General features: G+C 44.1%; 1 protein-coding gene across 3 annotated transcripts in view; it reads right to left on the minus strand.

Annotated features, from left to right (window-relative positions):
- The window catches only part of PHACTR2 (phosphatase and actin regulator 2), a 662,085-nt gene that overhangs the window by 185,219 nt on the left and 454,022 nt on the right, over positions 1-22,844 (minus strand). For all 3 annotated transcript variants that reach the window (XM_078648997.1, XM_078648996.1, XM_078648995.1), the window contains exon 4: positions 13,781-13,933. In XM_078648997.1, coding sequence (XP_078505123.1) covers positions 13,781-13,933 — 153 coding nt within the window. The remainder of the gene's footprint in view (positions 1-13,780; positions 13,934-22,844) is intronic.

Consider the following 22,844-nt stretch of genomic DNA (forward strand, 5'->3'; position numbering starts at 1 on the left):
CCCATTGAGGCTAGTCCCTAAAGCTTTCTTTATAGTTGAAGCTCAATTTTGCATAATTCAATTTTATTCGATTTTGTTTATTGAGCATTCATATTCTGGTGGGGGCGGGGGGACGGATACAATCTTGAGCTTTATTTTCTCTCGCAGGAGACCCTCAGTTGGAGTAGAAAGTTAGTTGCGGGAACTATGAAACGTATGTGTGTTGCAGCTGAGAGCTATTTTATGCTCAAACAAGGCTCCCAGCGAAATCTTACATGACTTTTGTATATGAGGCATGCCCTCACATTCAATTTTCAAGTGAGGCATAATACATGCAGGTTTGAACACATGTTTCGAAAAATAGAATTATGCATTTTATACAAGGAAACATTTCGACATTGTGCCCACACCTAGAGACAAAACTATTAGTGGTTACATTTCTTGGTATGCTGCTTCACCTAGTTCTACGAAGTCACAATTGTTAATGATTAACCGCCTGCATATAAAACTAACTCAGGTTATCAAGAAAGAAATACAGTTCAACTCGAAGATTCTGCCAACTTTGCTTTATGGTTTGAATGTCACATAAAAGAAGTTAGAAGAAATACTTTGAAAATCTCATAGGTTTACCTTTGATTGACTTCAAGCAAGTGAGAATCATTCCAGTTCAAAAAAGTGAAAAATGACAGAGTAGAATTATACTGGACTATGCACCATTGTACAACCTTCTCTGTTTTCACAAGTCAGAGCAGATTGTTTACAAAGCATGTGCAAGACGTCAATACGCACTCAACTATTGAAACAAACAACGGCAAAGCCAACAGGTTTCGCCCTCTGGCTTTGACTATACAGACTTATTGGCTTTGCCAATTCTCTTTGAAGATGCTGCTCAGCATTAGTAAAAAAAAAAAAAAAAAGAAAAATAATGATGCATACGTGTGCCATCATTTATGAGGGTGTAAGTATCCTAACTAATGTAGCCTCGCGTGAAGACATATACACATGTGTGAATCACCATATATGGGCCCAAACGTCCTGGCACTGTTGTCACTTTGCTTTTTTAATTTGCATTAGAATAATTAAGATGTGCACAAAAGCACATTTTGACAAAAAAGCAGCATGGTAGAAGAGTGCAGCTGTTGGGCCCTCCTAAAAAAAAAAATCAAAATTCAATTAGAAGAAAAAAGGGGATGCAGAGGAGTGGAGGAGCAATAGAGAAAAATGCGGGTGCCAGAGAGTATGGTGCTGGGCCTGGGTGTGAATAAGGAAGCAGCATATAGGGGGTGGAGCAGAAAAATACAAATAAAAACAGCAGAAGCATCCCCATAGAGTGGTAAGGCAAAATAAACAAGCATTTGCAATGCAATAGGTCTTGCATTAGGAAAGAGTGAGCTATTGGAATTGTAAATGACACATTTTTTAAATATGTGTTGGCTTTGAAAATATCTAAATTAATAGAATTGTTATTCACAAAGCCAATAGCTTACACTTTCCTAATGCGAGTCCTATTGGCTATGGCAATGCTTGTTGGTAGCAAGCAAGGACAGTGCTGCTGTGGTGCTGAGTGATGATGTGGTGGGCTGAGTGAGGTGGTGGTGTATTAGAGTGACGTGGTGGTGTATTAGAGTGATGTGGTGGTGTCCCAGAGTGATGTAGTGGTGCCCCCGAGTGATGTGGTGGTGCCCCCGAGTGATGTGGTGGTGCCCCCGAGTGATGTGGTGGTGTCCCCGAGTGATGTGGTGGTGTCCCCGAGTGATGTGGTGCGAGTGATGTGGTGGTGTCCCCGAGTGATGTGGTGGTGTCCCCGAGTGATGTGGTGGTGCCCCTGAGTGATGTGGTGGTGTTCCTGAGTGATGTGGTGGTGTTCCTGAGTGATGTGGTGGTGTCCCTGAGTGATGTGGTGGTGTTCCTGAGTGATGTGGTGGTGTCCCCGAGTGATGTGGTGGTGTCCCTGAGTGATGTGGTGGTGTCCCTGAGTGGTGCCCCTGAGTGATGTGGTGGTGTCCCAGAGTGATGTGGTGGTGTCCCCGAGTGATGTGGTGGTGTCCCCGAGTGATGTGGTGGTGTCCCCGAGTGATGTGGTGGTGCCCCCGAGTGATGTGGTGGTGCCCCCGAGTGATGTGGTGATGTCCCCGAGTGATGTGGTGGTGTCCCCGAGTGATGTGGTGGTGCCCCCGAGTGATGTGGTGGTGCCCCCGAGTGATGTGGTGATGTCCCCGAGTGCTGTGGTGGTTTCCCCGAGTGATTTGGTGGTGTCCCCGAGTGATTTGGTGGTGTCCCCGAGTGATGTGGTGGTGTCCCAGAGTGTTGTGGTGGTGTCCCCGAGTGATGTGGTGGTGTCCCTGAGTGATGTGGTAGTGTCCCCGAGTGATGTGGTGGTGTCCCTGAGTGATGTGGTGGTGTCCCTGAGTGATGTGGTGGTGTCCCTGAGTGATGTGGTGGTGTCCCTGAGTGATGTGGTGGTGCCCCTGAGTGGTGCCCCTGAGTGATGTGGTGGTGCCCCTGAGTGATGTGGTGGTGCCCCCGAGTGATGTGGTGGTGCCCCCGAGTGATGTGGTGGTGCCCCCGAGTGATGTGGTCGTGCCCCTGAGTGATGTGGTGGTGCCCCTGAGTGATGTGGTGGTGCCCCTGAGTGATGTGGTGGTGCCCCTGAGTGATGTGGTGGTGTTCCTGAGTGATTGTTTGTGTTCCTGAGTGATGTGGTGGTGTCCTCGAGTGATTTGGTGGTGTCCCCGAGTGATGTGGTGGTGTCCCAGAGTGATGTGGTGGTGTTCCTGAGAGATGTGGTGGTGACCCCGAGTGATGTGGTGGTGTCCCCGAGTGATGTGGTGGTGTCCCTGAGTGATGTGGTAGTGTCCCCGAGTGATGTGGTGGTGCCCCCGAGTGATGTGGTGGTGCCCCTTAGTGATGTGGTGGTGCCCCCGAGTGATGTGGTGGTGTCCCCGAGTGATGTGGTGGTGTCCCCGAGTGATGTGGTGGTGTCCCTGAGTGATGTGGTGGTGTCCCTGAGTGATGTGGTGGTGTCCCTGAGTGATGTGGTGGTGTCCCTGAGTGATGTGGTGGTGTTCCTGAGTGATGTGGTGGTGTCCCTGAGTGATGTGGCGGTGTCCCTGAGTGATGTGGTGGTGCCCCTGAGTGATGTGGTGGTGCCCCTGAGTGATGTGTTGGTGCCCCTGAGTGATGTGGTGGTGTCCCTGAGTGATGTGGTGGTGCCCCTGAGTGGTGCCCCTGAGTGATGTGGTGGTGCCCCTGAGTGATGTGGTGGTGCCCCCGAGTGATGTGGTGGTGTCCCTGAGTGATGTGGTGGTGCCCCTGAGTGATGTGGTGGTGCCCCTGAGTGATGTGGTGGTGTTCCTGAGTGATGTGTTGGTGTCCCCGAGTGATGTGTTGGTGTCCCCGAGTGATGTGTTGGTGTCCCCGAGTGATGTGGTGGTGTCCCCGAGTGATGTGGTGGTGTCCCCGAGTGATGTGGTGGTGTCCCCGAGTGATGTGGTGGTGTCCCCGAGTGATGTGGTGGTGTCGAGTGATGTGGTGGTGTCCCCGAGTGATGTGGTGGTGTCCCCGAGTGATGTGGTGGTGTCAACGAGTGATGTGGTGGTGTCAACGAGTGATGTGGTGGTGTCCTCGAGTGATGTGGTGGTGTCCCCGAGTGATGTGGTGGTGTTTCCGAGTGATGTGGTGGTGTTTCCGAGTGATGTGGTGGTGGCCCCGAGTGATGTGGTGGTGTCCCCGAGTGATGTGGTGGTGTCCCCGAGTGATGTGGTGGTGTCCCCGAGTGAAATGGTGGTTTCCCCGAGTGTTGTGGTGGTTTCCCCGAGTGTTGTGGTGGTGTTCCTGAGTGATGTGGTGGTGTCCCTGAGTGATGTGGTGGTGCCCCTGAGTGATGTGGTGGTGTTCCTGAGTGATTGTTTGTGTTCCTGAGTGATTGTTTGTGTCCCTGAGTGATGTGGTGGTGGTGCCCCTGAGTGATGTGGTGGTGTTCCTGAGTGATTGTTTGTGTTCCTGAGTGATTGTTTGTGTCCCTGAGTGATGTGGTGGTGTGCCTGAGTGATGTGGTGGTGTTCCTGAGTGATGTGGTGGTGTTCCTGAGTGATGTGGTGGTGCCCCTGAGTGATGTGGTGGTGTCCCCGAGTGATGTGGTGGTGCCCCTGAGTGATGTGGTGGTGTCCATGAGTGATGTGGTGGTGTCCCTGAGTGATGTGGTGGTGTCCCCGAGTGATGTGGTGGTGTCCCCGAGTGATGTGGTGGTGTCCCCGAGTGATGTGGTGGTGTTCCCGAGTGATGTGGTGGTGTCCCCGAGTGATTTGGTGGTGTCCCCGAGTGATTTGGTGGTGTCCCCGAGTGATGTGGTGGTGTCACAGAGTGATGTGGTGGTGTTCCTGAGAGATGTGGTGGTGACCCCGAGTGATGTGGTGGTGTCCCCGAGTGATGTGGTGGTGTCCCCGAGTGATGTGGTGGTGTCCCCGAGTGATGTGGTGGTGTCCCTGAGTGATGTGGTGGTGTCCCTGAGTGATGTGGTGGTGCCCCTGAGTGGTGCCCCTGAGTGATGTGATGGTGTCCATGAGTGATGTGGTGGTGTCCCTTAGTGATGTGTGGGTGTTCCTGAGTGATGTGTGGGTGTTCCTGAGTGATGTGGTGGTGTCCCAGAGTGATGTGGTGGTGTTCTTGGGTGATGTGGTGGTGTCCCTGAGTGATGTGGTGGTGTCCCTGAGTGATGTGGTGATGCCCCCGAGTGGTGCCCCTGAGTGATGTGGTGGTGACCCTGAGTGATGCTGTGGTGTCCCTGAGTGACGCGGTGGTATCCCTGAGTGACGCGGTGGTGTCCCTGAGTGATGTGGTAGGGCCCTGAGTGATGTGGTAGTGCCCCTGAGTGATGTGGTGGTGTCCCTGAGTGATGTGGTGGTGCTCCTGAGTGATGTGGTGGTGCTCCTGAGTGATGTGGTGGTGCTCCTGAGTGGTGCCCCGGAGTGATGTGGTGGTGCCCCTGAGTAATGTGGTGGTGTCCCTGAGTAATGTGGTGGTGTCCCTGAGTGATGTGGTGGTGTCCCTGAGTGATGTGGTGGTGTCCCTGAGTGATGTGGTGGTGTCCCTGAGTGATGTGGTGGTGTCCCTGAGTGATGTGGTGGTGTCCCTGAGTGATGTGGTGGTGCCCCTGAGTGATGTGGTAGTGTCCCTGAGTGATGTGGTGGTGCCCCTGAGTGGTGCCCCTGAGTGATGTGGTGGTGCCCCTGAGTGATGTGGTGGTGTCCCTGAGTGATGTGGTGGTGTCCCTGAGTGATGTGGTGGTGTCCCTGAGTGATGTGGTGGTGTCCCTGAGTGATGTGGTGGTGTCCCTGAGTGATGTGGTGGTGTCCCTGAGTGAATGGTGGTGCGCGATGTGCACGCGGGGGGGGCAGGGGAGCGTCAGCCTTTGAAGTCTGATGCCGAGGCACAGACAAAATGGTGGTGTTTTATGTGGCTGGAGATGGTGTGCACGCGCATAGATCACATGAACTGTATGCGATCCACAGCCGTTTTGGTAGACTTTTCTTTTCCGCTTGCTATAATCTCGCCGGAGCACTGGCTGAGGCGAGACCTAAAAAGTAGTTCCTTGAAGAGGAATTATAAAAGTTATCAGATCAAAAGGATGGCAAGGAAGCTATGCTCCAGGGGACAGGACAAAACACAAAGTCGGGAAGGAAGGCAACCACCCGCAAGGCCCACTAAAACCCCCAATAATGGTGTACACAGGAGCGAAGCATATTGAAGGGGGAACAAGAATTAGAGCAGATGAATTAGTGCATAGTAAGGAGCACCAAAACATTTTAGCCCCGGAAAAAATAAAGAAGGGGAACCAAATAGGCAGTCGACGTGGACTGCGTGCAGCCTTGCCTGTTAGAGAAACAAAGATAGCGAGTAGGACAATAAGTCAACAAAATCCCACAGACTGGATACTCATTTTATTTCACCAGCTCATGAGATGAAAGCCACCCCGGGGGCAGGTGGGAAAGAAGACCCTGAGGGCCCTGGACCTCTGCAAATTTTCAGAGTGAGTGAAGCCAATGGAGCTCACAATGCACGAACACTCCACAGCTGTCAGGGACATGAATGACGAAATTCTTAAACTCGAAGCGGTCACTCAACACTTCCACACCAAGAGGCAAAAGAAGGGGGTTCCCCAATGGGCTTCTTATTGGATGTAGGCGGGTCGAGGGGGAAGAAAGACTGAACAAAGAACAAAGAACAAACCCCGTCAGTGGATAATGTGGTCCCAAGTCTGGGATCCTAATGTACATGGGGTGATAAACCTAGAAGTTGGTACTGCACATTACGAAATTAACATGAATCAATTATTTGTAAGAGACAGTTTTTAGCAAATATATAAGTATTTTTATTTTAGTGTAGAAAACATTTATGTACATCTATAACACATAATTATTTTATAAATATAATACACATAATCAATTTGAAAAAGATAAAAAAGTGACAAAATTACATACTTATTTCGAACCTACCCAGTAACATTTTCATACTTCAATCATACTATCATTCTTTCAGTTTTTCAAAGCCTAATCCTACCTAAGATTCAAACATTCCACTCTCATTCTTCAATCAATGCAGGTTGTTCTGTTGTATGCCACACAGAGATGGTAAATATGTGGCATAGAGCAGAATATTGTTCCAGACAATTGATCTTATCACGGCATCTAATCGATACTCTATAATGTGCCGTATTTCTGGAACCACGGGCCTTGGTTACTGGGTAGGTTCGAAATAAGTATGTAATTTTGTCACTTTTTTATCTTTTTCAAATTGATTATGTGTATTATATTTATAAAATAATTATGTGTTATAGATGTACATAAATGTTTTCTACACTAAAATAAAAATACTTATATATTTGCTAAAAACTGTCTCTTACAAATAATTGATTCATGTTAATTTCGTAATGTGCAGTACCAACTTCTAGGTTTATCACCCCATGTACATTAGGAACCCAGACTTGGGACCACATTATCCACTGGCGGGGTTTGTTCTTTGTTCAGACTTCCACACCAAGGCCTTGGGGGGCTAGATGATGTATGCTGGGTGGAGGAATGCAAGCATACTAGAGAGGTGGCAAGATAGGGCTGGGTTTAGACTGGTCAGGTTAAAATCTTGCCACCTGGGAACGGTATTGTTGAAAATGGCGAAAATTGATAATGTTAGATGTCACAGAGACTGTGTTTACACGCATTCATGCCCACGATGGCAAGAGTAATGGGTGAGAAGATTGAGATGGACCCTCAGCCAGCGCTATTGGGCATGTGGCAAAATCAGATCATATCTAGATATTTTGCAGTCTGTCAATAATGGCAGCCAGACTGGACGTGGTGAAAGTCTAGGGATCCAGGATCATTACGTCCCTCATACAGTGGGGCAAGTATATGTACTGATGCGAGCCGGCTGCAGAAACCTTGCATAAGTCGCAGGGATTGCCGCAGACATTTGAGAAGGTTTGGAGCCCCGGGAATGATTTCTGTGGTGATGCTTGAGGTGCTGGATGCAAACTGAAATGCCTCCCCTCCTCCACCCGATGAAAGACCAGCTTAATTGGGGTAGAGAGGCAAGGATGAAGTAGAAGTGAGGGGTTAGACGGGGGTTTACAAGAGGAAAGTCAAGGCTGCCGGGTGGTTGGGTAATATCCATTGTCATTTTTCAAGATGCTGGATTTCTCTTTTGTGTATGATGTCTGGTCGTGATTGTTTGATTTCTTTATAATAAATAAAACAATTTTTAAAAAATCTGCATCTTATCCAGAATCAACTGCAGCATTTATTCACCATCCAACATTCCAAGCCACATGAACCCCCTTTGGCATACAAATGGCGTACAAATGGTGGCTACATACTGACAATAAAAGCAACTTCAAACTACTCTGCATTTTAAACACAGACTTCCAGACAAATGACCCTTCCAAACTATCCCAAAACTGCAACTTTGGAGATCCTTTACTGAGCTCTGGGAGTAGTGACACTGATTGCAAGAACATGTTTGATTTGAATAATTTCAAGGAAACTATGAACCCCTACTATAAAGAAAATGGTACAGCTTAACTGCCTACGGGAATCCCTTAAGACCCTACTTTGACCTGTAGATGCAAGCCTGTGCTAATGGGACTGAACTTTAACACAATATCCTAAATGTTTCCCTTCCTATCACACTCCCCCGATCCAAACACTCCCAGTAAAGCCACCAAACCTAACTGCCAAGTGCACAGAGATAGCTGTTGACTGCATTTGTCAGTATTAGAATAAATGAATAAACATTAACACCCATGCAGAAGTAGGCCCATTACTAGGATACAATTTACAATCACTATTAAAGTTTGAACTATATTAGTAACGTTTCTGTTTCACATTTTCCTGTAGACATTGTACTATGTATGCTGCAGTCATCAATTATCTAAGCAAATCAGTAGGAATCTGATCACCTTAGCCTCTCAGATGGTATACTTCTTCGGGCGTGCACTATTTTTCTCTTAAAGAATGGCTAGTTCTAGCTAGGTGTTTCTAGGTTTAGTCTTAGCATCTTCTTAAATTTGGATGTAACACTTTGATGGCTCAATACCAGTTTGTACGGTTTGACAACATTAAGTTGGATGTGCTCAAATTCCCATGCAGAGATTGAGTGGCCTCAAACTTTTCAGGTGGGCTGTCTCTCTTGAGGGGGAGAAAAGACTAAGCTCCATGTGGCTGAACCATATGTAGTGGTAAAGTTATCAAACAACGATGTCATTGAATAGCACTCAGAGTAGCTACTAGTGACCTTGATACATTTAAGCATTCCATCGTTCGCTTTTTGTTTCTCTCGTAGGGTCAGCAAGGATAAACAGGAGTACAAATGAGAAATTATCTTGGCCCAAGTCCAGGCTATTTCATACATGGCTAGCTTATCCTCCTTCATGATTTAAAATGCACTGCGCAGTCAAGCATATATATTTGCTGTTTCCAGCACTTGACTCCAATTCTGTTTTGTGCTATGACTAATACATGCTCTATGCCTCAACGTGCTTTATCAGCAGACTCTTCCTATCCATATACATGTAAACTCATCCGCATTTGGCAGGTGTCTCCTGCTTTTGTCATTTTTATTTCCCAGTCACATAATCGGATTACATTTTTCAACGCTTAACTTCACACACAGCTTGACAGATATGTGTATCCCTGAATTGTGGATTTAATGCCTTAACTTGAAGAGTTGCAGAGATGAATGATCTCCACTACGCTTAACCACAGTGATTGTATACCACTTCAAGATGGCGCTTGACAAACCGTGTCCCTCCACAACCATACGCCAATGCTCGACTGAACAATTACTGATCGCAAGCCGAAGCCCTGCGTGACGGGCCCTGCTTCTTGCGCCACTATGTAAACACTGTACTCGATCAACAGCAATGCTTGAAACAAGAAAAATAATCTAACATCTGGAATCCCGAAATAGCCCCCACTGGCCATAGATTTTCCCAGTAGAAGAGGTCACGATTTGAGAAGATGACGGGGTTTCCTCCGTTCATAATGAACATCAGAAAGTATTTTTGCATGGAAGGGGCCTGGTGAACACAGGGGCACGCCTTAGACCAGTCCCAGTTGAGACACCATGTGAATGTAACAATTCATTTATGGAGTACCCGCTGGCGTCTGCTTGTATTCGTCCATCTCCTAGCACAGAGCAAAGCACATATGTGCCCACTCTTCTTAACAGCGTTTATGTAATAGACTGTGGTTTATTTTCTCCACAGTTCCAAGATATACCCCATCATTTTAGACACTTTAAACGCGACAGACGTATTTTAAGTATTAGGAAGATGCAAATAATTGAACAACGCTTACCTCTCAATGCACTTCTAGCATGGTGGAGAGGAGGCTTGCTGAGTGGGAGCTCTTTTGGATGGGTGAGAAACTTTCCTTATAATATCAAATATTAATATCAAATATTTGTCTTTGTGGAGTAGTTTTCCTTCAAACCGCTCCTGCCGTGTGTTCTACAGATCACTTTGAAAGCAGAGACGTACACACAGGCTTCCATGTGGCAAAGGAACAATACCAACAGGGCGGCCTCAAAAGGCCACTGTGGCTGGCACTGTGACAAGGGGGCCCTTTTTCTTTAAACAAATCGCTATTGAAGCTTTTTAGCCTGAACGATGACCGCGAACACGGTAAATAATAGCACAATTGTTTAAGCCAAAAATGACTCTGGTATAGAAAAGTATTCTCTTTTTCTCTCTCTAAATCCCTCTAACAGAAACCACCCTATGTTCTTGTTAGAACCCCCGCTCACTACTATTACTAGTTGGTTGCTTTGTCATAGAGTCCTCGTCCAGAGAATATGGATGGGCTAAACCTTGAAACCCAAGGGAGCTCTTTGGTTGTTATAGGGGCTCCTGAAATTAAAACTGGCTGAAGTTTATTATATTTCAAGGACACCCTGGCAAGGTTAAAACAGGTGGGGACACTTAGTGAGAGTTCATCTCTGGTACCCCAGAGTCAGCATGGTTCAGCAAGCACATCTATACCTCAACAAAGTATATGGCTTTTGTCAGGACCTATCAAGGATCCCTTACAGATTCCTATTGCTTAATCCTTTTTCTCTATTTGTGAGAATATGATGTTCATCCAAATTCTTTCTAGCGTGCCATACACACCGACCTAGTACGGTGCCTACATTTGCATTCATCAGTGGGTATAAGAGAGATGTGCTTAGCAGAAAACAAATCGCCGTTGCACATCTTTGTGTCTTCTGTGATCACTGCACACAGGTCAAGACAGAAATGTGATTCAAAACAGCAGGTGCGCAGAAAACAAAACAGTCAATGTACATCTTCGTGTCTTCTGTGATCACTGCACACAGGAAAACAGCAGGTGCGCCTGCAATCAAGGTGTTTTCATAGTGCATGCAATAGAGCGGTGTGTAGTGTGAGTCTTGTAGCCTTAGGTTTAAAATGAATGTATTGTGCTCTTCACATACTATGCACTTTTACATCATCCTAGATAGTATTTGTCCTACTTAGTCATGTGTACTTCACTGCTCCATGGGGCTGAAATGATGGGCGGACCTTCTTATCAAGCTCTAGCAGTGGGAAATTTGAGAGGCCGACTTTCTAGTAACCATGTTGTGAGGTGCTCGTGGAATCAAAAGCATACCTCCTTTTCCCACTTACTTTGACAGTCTACGCCCAACTTTGCATCTAATGAGTTCCTCTGCTTCCCGTTTCTTAGTGGAAGACTGTTTGCCAGCATTATTTATCGAACACCTTTTCATTCCTTGTCAAGTGACCATCGTATGTCACAGTGTGATGACATATCGCGGTCTGATGGGTTTAAATTTCTGCGCGACTGTCTTTTATTAGTTCTCCCTCATGTGTTAAGAATACCACCCTAATGTTCTTGGAATTATTATCTATGCTCTTATAACAAATTTGAGTGCAATGTTGAAGTCAGAGGGCTAGTTTTGTGCACATAGACCAAACCCTTTGGTGTTACTTCATTCTCCAGTTTAACTTATGGTCAGAGTTTTTTGTGAGGATGTATTAACCACACTTGAATTGGCCGCCCCATCATGATGGTATTTGTCAAATCATTTACTGATATGTATATTAAAGAGACAAAAAGTCCTATCCTGTACACAATAGGGAGTAGAATATGTGAAATGTGAGGAACTTAACCCTGTGATATTCGGTTGTAAAGATAGGGACCAGCCCCTTATGCCTCTCTTCTGGTAATGTAAATTACCAACAGTTACTGGGAGGAGACTGGCACAGTATTGGAACTAAATGGTATTGCATCCGAGTTGCTATGAAGTAAGTCTGTAGAGACCTCCAAAGAATTTAATAATTTAATCAAAACTTGTGGGTTGAAAATTAGTATATCCATCTCTGTTCCTTCTCGAATAGAACTCTTTCAATGTTTTTAGTGTCTTAGAGATTCAGCGGTTCTATTACCACCATTTAGGTACTCAGCGTTGTGCCCTGCTGTCAGGAAGTGGTCTGACATCTTTATTGTACTTCGCCCACATCTCAGATTACTGCAATGTTCGCATATTCAGTCTTAACCATTCTCATTCCTACATACACAAGGAGGGATGGACAGGTGATAAGGTAAACTATTTGTGTGGAATTTCAGTTTTTGAAGCAAATAACTAGTAACTGTAGTTGAGAAGAGAAAAGATAGTACTGAGGTGTTCCATCCTATTGATTGTTTTGCTTGACTTTGGGAAGGTGAGCGGGCCCCTTGTAATACTTCACACTCCTCTACGTTGGTATAGGATAGAAAAGTATTCGACAACTGGAATGCACAACCAGGATCTACAAGTACTTGTGCTACAAAGAACGTACCAAAAGAAACACAAATGATGGACGGAATGCAAAACAAAACAATCAATCACCTCTAGTCAACAGATCCTGGTTAAATCTATTGTTCTTTTGCTCACCATGCCACCCCAGTTTAGACCCAGCCATATGCAAATCAGTCTTGACCCTGTTCCTCAAGGGAAGGACCTGGCCTGACAGTTTGAGCTGGACTGTTCCCATGGGGAGCAGGTTCAAGAATGATCTGCATATAGCTGGGGTCTAAACTCGAATGACGTTGCTAGCTACCTATTGAACCTTTAAAGACCATGGGTGCCGTGATAGCCCTGCACAAACTCAGCATGGCAATTAGGGCTCGTCTTTACCAAATCCCAACTATTAGAAGTGACATTTATTGCTTTGAAGTTACCGCAAGCTGATATATGAGCCACAGAAATCCACTACATTACAGCCATTGTGCCCATAACCAACATTTAAACATTTCTGAAACTAACCAATGAGTACAATTGGATTCATAAAGCTGCTTGTTTCACACAAAAAAAGAGAGTGTCATAAAACTATTCAGTGATCTACTTTAAAAAGGTTCATAAAGTGGATTTTTTTAAATTAAAATGCTCATTATGTGGGATGACAGCCATGCTGGGCTTGGTTCTAAAAATCGGCTGTATGTAGTAATATCCACAACAGGGCACTTTTGGATCCATATAAGTACAGGGTACTTTATGAGCTTAGAAAAATATGGTGGAAAGAACGTTGAGGTTGGATACGTGACTAAAATACAGACTTGAACTGTAAATGAGACGCAGCATCAGACCACCCAAGTTTAAAAGGTGCTCGTCTTTGAGATGACCCAAAGCAGTGGAGACCAGGGGCTTCATACAGAATAGAGGGAAACTAAAGTACTGCATAGGTGCTTACAGCATTTGGAGATCATGAGTGTCAATGGCAGGCAGGTGAAAAAGTACACTAAACAGTTCTACGGTCCTGATCGGACATCATTCTTGGCTAGTGTAGGGACCATACCTACAAAAGTGTGAAGGTAATTAGGGACGAAGATATTTATTTAAATATGTTTTATAGTGCAGATCTTGCCCTGGAGAGCGGAATGATTTAGAATTAACACTAGCAACAATGAACGAAGGTACGGAAGAAGGGGTATAGTAGTAAACAAAGACAGATAATCAGGAAGGCACAGTCTAAATAAAAGTGAATTTAGATCCTTTCTGAATGCAAAGAGATCTGAATTCAGTCTAATGCGATCTGGGAGTATGAGCCAACATCTGGTGGCGGCTTATTTTGGTGAGTTTTTTCTTTTGACTTTAAAGGAATAAAGGAGACTGCTGAGAAACCAGCGCAGTGGACTGAATGTATACTCAGCTCCATTATCTCCAAACTCTATATTTACTGCCCTAACTGCATGCTAGCTCTCCGTGTGCCAAATGGGGGTGCAGGTTGTGATTTTAACATTGATCCTACCTTCGGTCTTCTCTTCACATTTCACTGCTTTCGTAGGCACTGATCCATTGCCAGCTTCAATAATATTTAAAACCTTGCCCTCACTTGGGTGGTCATCGCCGCCGATTATCATGTGCCCATTGGAGGTTTCCAAATTGGCTGGCACATTCCCATCTGAAAAATGCAAAAGCAACTATTACTTCAGTATGCAGTTCTTCTATGACCTTGACAAATTTCAACCTTAGCTTTGTCCAATTTGTTTAATAGATTAACTTGTAACAACTTACAGCAATTGGCCCAACAGCGATTCGGGGTGTTCTAGGCAACAGATAAATATGTTTCTAGTACAAATGATATAACAGTTACTTTACATTTATCTTAAAGTAACCATGGATTCAACAAGGACATAGAAGACTGGCATTGCACGTAGCTATCCAAATAGATGCCAAATCGGGGTTTGTCATCATAACACATATATAAAACCAGAGGTAAAGGTAATCATAGATCAGAAACATTGCTGCAAAAATGTGCGTAAAGCGCGTCACATTGATATATGGATTCCAGCAATATCTGGTGTACGTCACTATTTGTGCATTGTATAAACATAATTATCCTGCCTGGCTGCTTTTACTGACAAAATGTTATAGTTCAGTGTACATTGTTCGTACCGTCCATAAATATCGATGTGTGCTTGGCCAATGTCATACGCCATGAAACAGTGCCAAGATCTCCAATATTGTAATCAAACCTTTAAAGGTGTGTGTACACGTGTATCTTGTCGACAATATGAGGAGTAAGCTGCAGAACCCCAAGTTTACATAGACTGGTATACCCGCACATAATCCATTCCTTTTTTGTAGCAACAATCATTTCCTGTTCCAAATGTATGTACATTTTCCATGTATTGATGGTGATGCATCATTAATAATAATACCAAAACTGTGAGCACCCCATACTAGTACTCCTACTGTTATATTCCTGAGTTAGGCCCATGTTGTGAAGCAGTTTATTTCGTAAATTTCCCTAGAAAATAACATTTCAGCTGTGAACTTTTGCACACACTTGCATGCATCACAATGTTGGATTAGTTTCTCTGAAACTACTTTGTTTACACATCCAGCTTCTGACAACATTATCATAATGCCTTGAACATTATGTACTAGGCCTATCTGCGCACCGGGTACAAAAGTTGTCCTATCTTCATCCACGAGGTGACAATGCTATCTACATATCCATAACATCACTAACCTAACACATACATCGCAAGGCCGCCTTTTCTTATAAATAATAAGCATCCCAAAGATTGGTAGAGGAGGTGCAGTGGTGTCGGGAAACAGTCTTGACACCAAGCCCTTAGTTTATGTTGTCCAAACAATGCGCAGGTCCTATGGATTGGTAGGAACCACACAACACTACCTCCCAGGGGCACTGTCCTGTTGAGTGACAGTATGCTGAAAATTCAATAATCATCCATCCTGATGTTCATCCATGTTGTAGCCTAGAATAGGGACACCGATGCCACTTCATGTCTGTTGTCACCTTGTGGAGACCCAGTGGGTATAGGTTCATTGCCCATCTCCGGACTCCTACTAATAGTATAGTATAGGAGTTTGTTCCATAAGTGCCTCCGTTATCATAATTCACTCATAAACCCACAATGGACAAGTTGTATACCCAGAGTTATTGGTTCCATGTCATCTCTGAACATACCATAAATATATCTTCCCACTAATTTCCATGATAGTGATGCCCTTATTGGGCCTCCAAATGCTAAGTTCCCAGGACCATATTAATCAATTCAAACCAAATGTAATAAGAAGAGTGTTATAAGAGGAGTTGGGGAGAGGAGTTGGCCTAACGGCTAGGGCGCTCGACCTCGGACCTGGGGATCTGGGTTCGAGTCTCGGTAACAACGCCAAAGAACCTCCTGTGATTCTGGGCAAATCACTTAATCTCCCCGTGCCTAAAATGAATGCGTGTCCTCATGTAACGTAACTGGTGCTATGTGAAGCGCTCTGATACCTGATTCAGTTCGGGTCTAGTTCGCGTTATATAAAACTAAAAAAAAATAAAAAATAAAAATAAGATGTAAAATAGAAGAACATTTGGATCACTCAGGTGATTGGTGTGATATATATATATATATAAAATATATACATATATATATATACGTATATATATATATACATATGTATATATACATATATCCACAGCAGGATCCCTCACTCCACAGAGAAAGAAACCAGAGGGACACATCGGGGAGCCAAGGAGAGATTCTTTAATGCAGCGTGGTAGGTATGACGCGTTTCGTCATTACTGACTTTCTCAAATGCCAAACACCAGAAACTGACACCAGCCGGCATTCAAATGATCCATTTAACTCCCATTGGTGGGGGCCCAGCAGAGTCAACCAATAGCATGAACAACTCTTTGTAGTCCCTCTGTGCGGACTCCAACTCCCAGTATGCACCATGTCGGCATGCAGGTAAGTGTTTCTGGCTGTTGACTCCTTGTAACTCGTAGTGAGTACTGGCGATCTATGACATGTCGAGTGTGGGTGTAGATTAAAATAACAAGTGTCCTCTCGGCACAAATACCTCTCCCGGGCCCCCTTTGGACGTCTCACGGCAAGTTTGAAGGTCCAGGCAAATCCGGAGACACAGCAGCAATGTGTTGGCCTACATACATATATATATATATATCCACAGAATCCTCTCGTTCCAAACAAGGATGACAAGCCACACCATCAGGTACTTTGAAAGTTGTTTATTTGGGCATAAACAAACGACGCGTTTCGAGCTCACGGGCTCTTGGTCACATATATATATATATATACATACATACATACATATATACACACATATAATATACATATATACACACATATAATATATATACACACATATAATATATATATATATATATATATATATATATATATTACCTACTGGCGGTCGCCAGTAGGTATATATAGTTAGGATTTTTTTCCTATGGGATTTTTGAAAATTCGATGTCAAATAACTTTGGCGTTTGTGGACGGAATTGGCTGAAATTTTCAGGAAAATGGCACATTTTGTTTCTGAGCAGCCCCTGAAAATTGGGGGGGGGTTCGTCCAGGGGGGGTCGAGAAAAAAGGGGGGTCCCAAAACGTGTTTTTAACATTGAGTTTTCCATAGGGCGGTTGGCCTCACTTTTAGCCCCAACGGCTGAATGGATTTGCACAAAACTTGGCGAAATTGTAGGGACTGGTAGCCCGATGTGCCTTTTGTAGGTCTCAATATATGTGCTACAGTGGATTTTGAGAAATTAACGTTTAAAAAAAAGATATATATCTGTAACAGCGGACCGGGCAGCGCTCCAGTACGCTTACTTTTCGCGCAACGGAGCTTTGTGAAGAAGCTGATTGGTTCTCCGGCGTCTGTAAACATTCCAAACAGTCCGTAGCGGCCGCCATCTTGTCTCTCGGTAGGATCGAGAGACAAGAGGAGGCCAAAGCGAAGGGGCAAATGACCATAAGGGGGCATAGTAGATCCTCGCTGACCCCCTAGGTTTGATGTGGAGGTTTTAAAAGGGCCCCGCGGGGCAAAAAAAAATAATAATAATAATAAAACGGCTGAATGGATTTGCACGAAACTTGGTAAAATATTAGGGACTGGTAGCCCGATGTGCCTTTGCTAGGTCTCAATATATGTGCTCCAGTGGATTTTGAGAAATTAACGTTCAAAAAAAGATATATATCTGTAACAGCGCTCCGCTTCGCGTAACGGAGGTTTGCGAAGCTGATTGGTCATTCTGTCACTGGGCTATAGTTGGGCTACATCTGGCTGATATTTGGGCTACATTTGTTTTTTTTGTCTCTGGCGGCCATCTTTGGGCTACATTGGGCTACATTGGGCTTCATTGGGCTTCATTGGGCTTCATTGGGCTACATTTGGGCTCCAACATATATATAGGCCAATGTAGCCCAATATATATTTTTCAAAGTTAATTTTCGTAAAAACCACTGGAGCATATATCTTGAGACATAGCAAAGGCACATCGGGCTACCAGTCCTTACAATTTTGCCAAGTTTCGTGGAAATCCATTCAGCCGTTCGAGCTAAAAGTGAGTCCAACCGCCCTATGGAAATGAAGGAAATGAATGGGTAATTTGTAATTAGCAAATAGCTTATCGCAAACTAGGAATGGTAAAGAATCGCTATTTATTCCTTAAAGTTCGCTATTTAGGAAATGCAAAAAACTTTGATGATACATATGGCGGTTCATCTCTAACAAGATAAGAAGCATAGGGATAGATTTATGATGACTGGCGCATCACCAGGGATGTGTTAGTCATTCTGTGCCGCTGTTCCGTCACCTATGGTGTGCTGCATTTACAATGCGGCGCATCATGGGGCAAAAACAGCACAGATGCGCGATGTATCTGTGCCGTAAAGGTGGCACATTGCTGGAGTTGTATCGCAAGTGTGATGAAGCTCCAGCAAGGGTCGGGGGTGCCCCTGTCGCAGGGTTTCTGTTCTCACACAGAACTGTGGACAGAGGATTGGAACCTCGGCGAATTAGGGTGCCCCAAAACTCACCTTAGTAATCAAAAACCCCTTAGCAAGCTAGGTACAGTGTCACATTGGATATAACAAACTCTCAATGTTTAGACAATCCAGAATATGAACTTATAGTACCTCAGGATACGTGGAACTCATGAACAGTCGGTCGTTATATATTTCTTAGAAACCAGAACATGGAGTTAAGAAGAACACATGTGTATTTGAAATGTTTATTTACTAATGCCGTCTTCTCAGGCGTAGTATCTTAGATAATACAAGTACACATATTATCAGTAGCAAAATTACCAGCATAGTTACTAGTACATAAAAAGCGAATGGTGACAGTATGTTAACATGCTGTAAATGAATAAGAGTTAGCAACACTTATAAGCAGCCACGGACCGTGGAGGGAGTTACGGTGGGGCAGGGAGGCGGGGAGGGGGAGGGGCAGGGTGGAGAGGGCTCCACCCTGCCCCTCCCCCTCCCCGCCTCCCTGCCCCACCGTAACTCCCTCCACGGCCCGCGGCTGCTTATATCTCACCCTCCCTAATACACATATTATATTATTTGCTAAGAAGGTCTGTTTGTGTTGGTTTAGGGCGTGCCCATACTTTAGTGTCTTAGATTTGAAGGAATCACATCAGCATACACCAGCTCTCTCTTCATGTGAACCGCATCAACTGTTGTGTATGTGTGTTCGGCAAAGCAATATAAAACCCGCCTCATGCCCAGAATTGGCAGAAGCTGCACTTATGTTATGAGTATGAAGTCGTGGAGATCAGACCTCATAACAATTCTGTATCGTGTTGTTCTTGAAACTTCAGCACTCGCTGTACAGATATAGTTTAACAAGCAAAGCAGATAGTAGAGCAATAACATATTATTCTCATGTAAACCACGATGAACTACTAGGTTGAAAGCTAAAGCAACAACTAAGTGTCGTGTGCAGAAGTTGCAAAAAAGGAAAAATGGCGTTTAAACCGGTAATGAGCCCATGCTAACTTAACACGGTGTAAAGATATCCAGGACCTAGATGACACCTCCCCATGATCCGGAAACGAACTGAATAAGATAATAGAAGTGCCATCTCATGAGAGCAGATTGCAACTTTATATGTGGACGGTCCGCAAGGTAAAACATTAAAAACTAGGAAAATTTAATGCTAAAGAAAAATAAAACAGCCAAGTACTTTATCGAGTCTTAAGCCAATAGGCAAGCTAAATAATAAAAACTTGACAAATAAGTCAATGAATTGTCAATGAAATGCTAGTACTCAGCATATCAAACATGAAAAAGGTCTATGACATAACTGTGTATGCAAAATAAGCTGCAACAGCCTCCAATAGGAAGTCACCGTCTTCATCCGAAAAGAGTTCAGCCATCCAATTTAAAAGCGGAAAAGAACATACGTGCTCTCCCAGCACCGGATCCTCTATCACCATCAGAGGACAGCTCGGTGGGTTTTCAAGAAAGCTCTGTTCCAAGAAAGACTGTGTTGCCGCCAGTAAATTCCAGGGACCAATTAGTCCATGCATCAATGCCACAGCCATAATCCTTTCGCCAGGACAAACCAACTCGTGAGTAATGATAGGAGTCATCAGCTGATTAAAGTCGACGTCAGGAGAAACCGGTCCGCAGAGACACAAATCAATGGCCCAATCGAAATCACAGGTCAGGCAGTGAAATACAGGCTGGACACAGGTGAAGTAGGAGAATCGAAAAGATAATCCATATGCCGTGCTTAATATCGCCAACGGCATTGTGCCATAATATTCTAGCATGCGATTGCGGAACAGTGTCAGCAGCTGCAGGGCGGGAGCTTGCACAGGAGGGACATCCATATTTAAAAATGTAAAAAAGCACAAGAGCGTCCGCTGGTAATGCAAGTAAAAATGGGAATCCACGAAGCACAGTGGAAAAAATAGAATGAAAGAAAGCAGGGATGACTCCAAAGATTTTCTCAAATGAAGTCACGAGACCACTGGTAACAACTTTAAAAAAGTGCGCCAGGGCCTTTGTGGAGGACGCGTTAAAGATAGTCCGAACCATCTTGCTGAAATGGAAAGGCGAATCAGTATTGAAAAGGGTCTGCACCTCTGTACGGGTGTTCGCTATGTGAAGCACGAAAGTTTCACGGGCCGAACTCAAGGCCACCTCTCTCTGAGACAAAAGAGCTCTTATTCTTGCCATGCCGTTGAAATCTGCTCCCAAGGTTGGTATTTGTGGCCAGATTGAAAACTCCCTATGTTCATGTGTGGGAGGAAATAGAACATTTCTGCAGCAAATAACCCGTTCACTTACTGTTACGATAAAAGGAATACTTTTAATTAACCCAGAACAATCTTCATTATTGAGCATCAAATAACTACCATTTTCCAACAACTTGAACGTGGGGATGATAGCAGGAACTGGCGTGCCTTGCAACACGCAAGCCATATTTGGTCGGTGTTTGTTGCATGAACCGTGTAACTGTATGTGCCTACACATTAGTGAATGATCTGGCGTCTCAGTGCATTCCTCTCCATTCAGATAAACTTCTTGATCATCTTTGAAACATCTGTATGTGTATGGAAGCGACCAGACCTCATGAAGAAAAGCACTACCTAAAGGTTCATAACAACCTATTGGTATATATTTCATACAATTTGAAAACTTATATAAAGCAAAAGGCAGCGTTATTAAACCGTGGATAAGGCACGTTGCCAAAAAACCCGCAATCCTCTGCTGATGATGTCACTGAGCATGTCATGAATGATGTAATATGTGACATCATCAGCAGTGGATTACGGGTAATAGTATCTCTAGTTTACTCCCCTATAGCTGTCTTTCTTTTAACATAAGTGTCTGTTTCCTTCCCTTATACTTACTGTTCTTTTTTTTAAAAAAAAATTTTTGGTTCACTTCCGGTTCGGGTACCGGCGAGCGAACTGGGAAGCGAACTACGAGAAATAGAGGTTGGCACAGTCCCAAATATTGTACCAATTTTTTAATAACGGGGAGGTCGTTCTGAAAAGAACTTTTTTTTTATTGTTTTTGTTGTTTTATATTTTTTTTATTATTTTTCTGAACATTTTTTTACTTTTTTTGAATTTTTCTGAACAGTTTTATATTTTTTTGGGTTTTTCTTGGAGGGGGCAATGAAAACGATTCATTGTAAAGGGCTCAACAGGAGCAACAAAACAAAAAAAAAGTATTTATTATTTGGGGCGTTTCGTACAAACTTGCATATGATAGTCAATAGCTCTGTTGATCAGAGTGATGCTTCTTTCTCCGTAGCAAATGAATCCACTGCAATATACGCAGACTTGTTTTACTTCATGAAATCTCGTTTGTATATTTGGCACCATCTCCCTGCCCTCTGGTCCCGTTACTTCCGGTACAACAGATCTTCTGGCCATAATAGGGAGATTATCTAGGTCGTTACGAAACTGTGCAGCACTGTAGTTGTTAGGATGCCACCTAGTCATATGGCGATGCATTGTGTAGTTTCCGAAACTGTATTTTTTGTCGGTCCCTCTGGACAGTCTATCTTGACATATAAGGCAAGTTACGTATCTTGCATTTACTTTTTTCTGACCTTTGGGAATTTTAAAAAATTGCCAAATGAAGTTTTCTTTCCGGTGAGACGTCCTGGGCTCCTCAGGCAAAAAGTGCCTCTCTTCGTGCTCGTCGTCCTGTTCCTCTTCTTGCTGAATTATAACTTGAGCAGGTGGTCCACTCTTCCTTGGATGTGGTGGAGGTGGTGGGGAAGCACCAGCTGAAGCTACTAAAGAAGCCATTGCTCACTGGTAACAAAGGGTCTTTCTCTCACAATGATGAAAGTCAGAGTGAGGAAAGAAGGAGGGATTTTCATCATTTGGGAAAAACAATAGTTCTCAACCAATGAAAAGTGTTCATTTTAGATTATATGACCTAGTCTTACATCATTAGGAAACCAAAAGTGAAATGAACCAATGAAAAGTGTTATTACCAAGTCACATGACCTGCTGTGTTTACGTTAAGCGCTTTGCAGGGCCTCCCGGTTTGCTTCCAGAAACCTGTGCTTTGCGACTCGGTAAGCGTACCAGTTCGCTAACGTAGCACGTCATATGACGTATCACGCGACAACGCGAAACGTCATGCGGACGGGAGGCGTCACGATGTTGTTTTCCAACGCGGCAGTTGCGGTAAAGAAACGTTTAACGGCTCGCGGTCTATTTCGCGGCATCAAGGTCAGCTAACGGGAAGCTTCCCGATTCGCGAAGCGGGAACGAAGAAAAAAAAATATTTTAAAAAAAAATTATTAATAAACATATAAAATATATTTTTGGATTTAAAGAAGAATACATTTTACAGCTACAGATATTAGCTGTTAAAAAACCAATGAAATTCACTGAAAAAACCATAGGTTATAGACCATATATAGTTAGGAATTAGCATTTACAAAACCTTGAAAATTCACTGAAAAAACCATAGGTTATAGACCATATATAGTTAGGAATTAGCATTTAGAAAACCTTATTTTACTCACACAAAACCATTGAAATTCCATATATAGTTAGT

Source organism: Lissotriton helveticus, chromosome 6 (genome assembly GCF_964261635.1).
Source record: "Lissotriton helveticus chromosome 6, aLisHel1.1, whole genome shotgun sequence".
NCBI classification, from domain to species: Eukaryota; Metazoa; Chordata; class Amphibia; order Caudata; family Salamandridae; genus Lissotriton; species Lissotriton helveticus.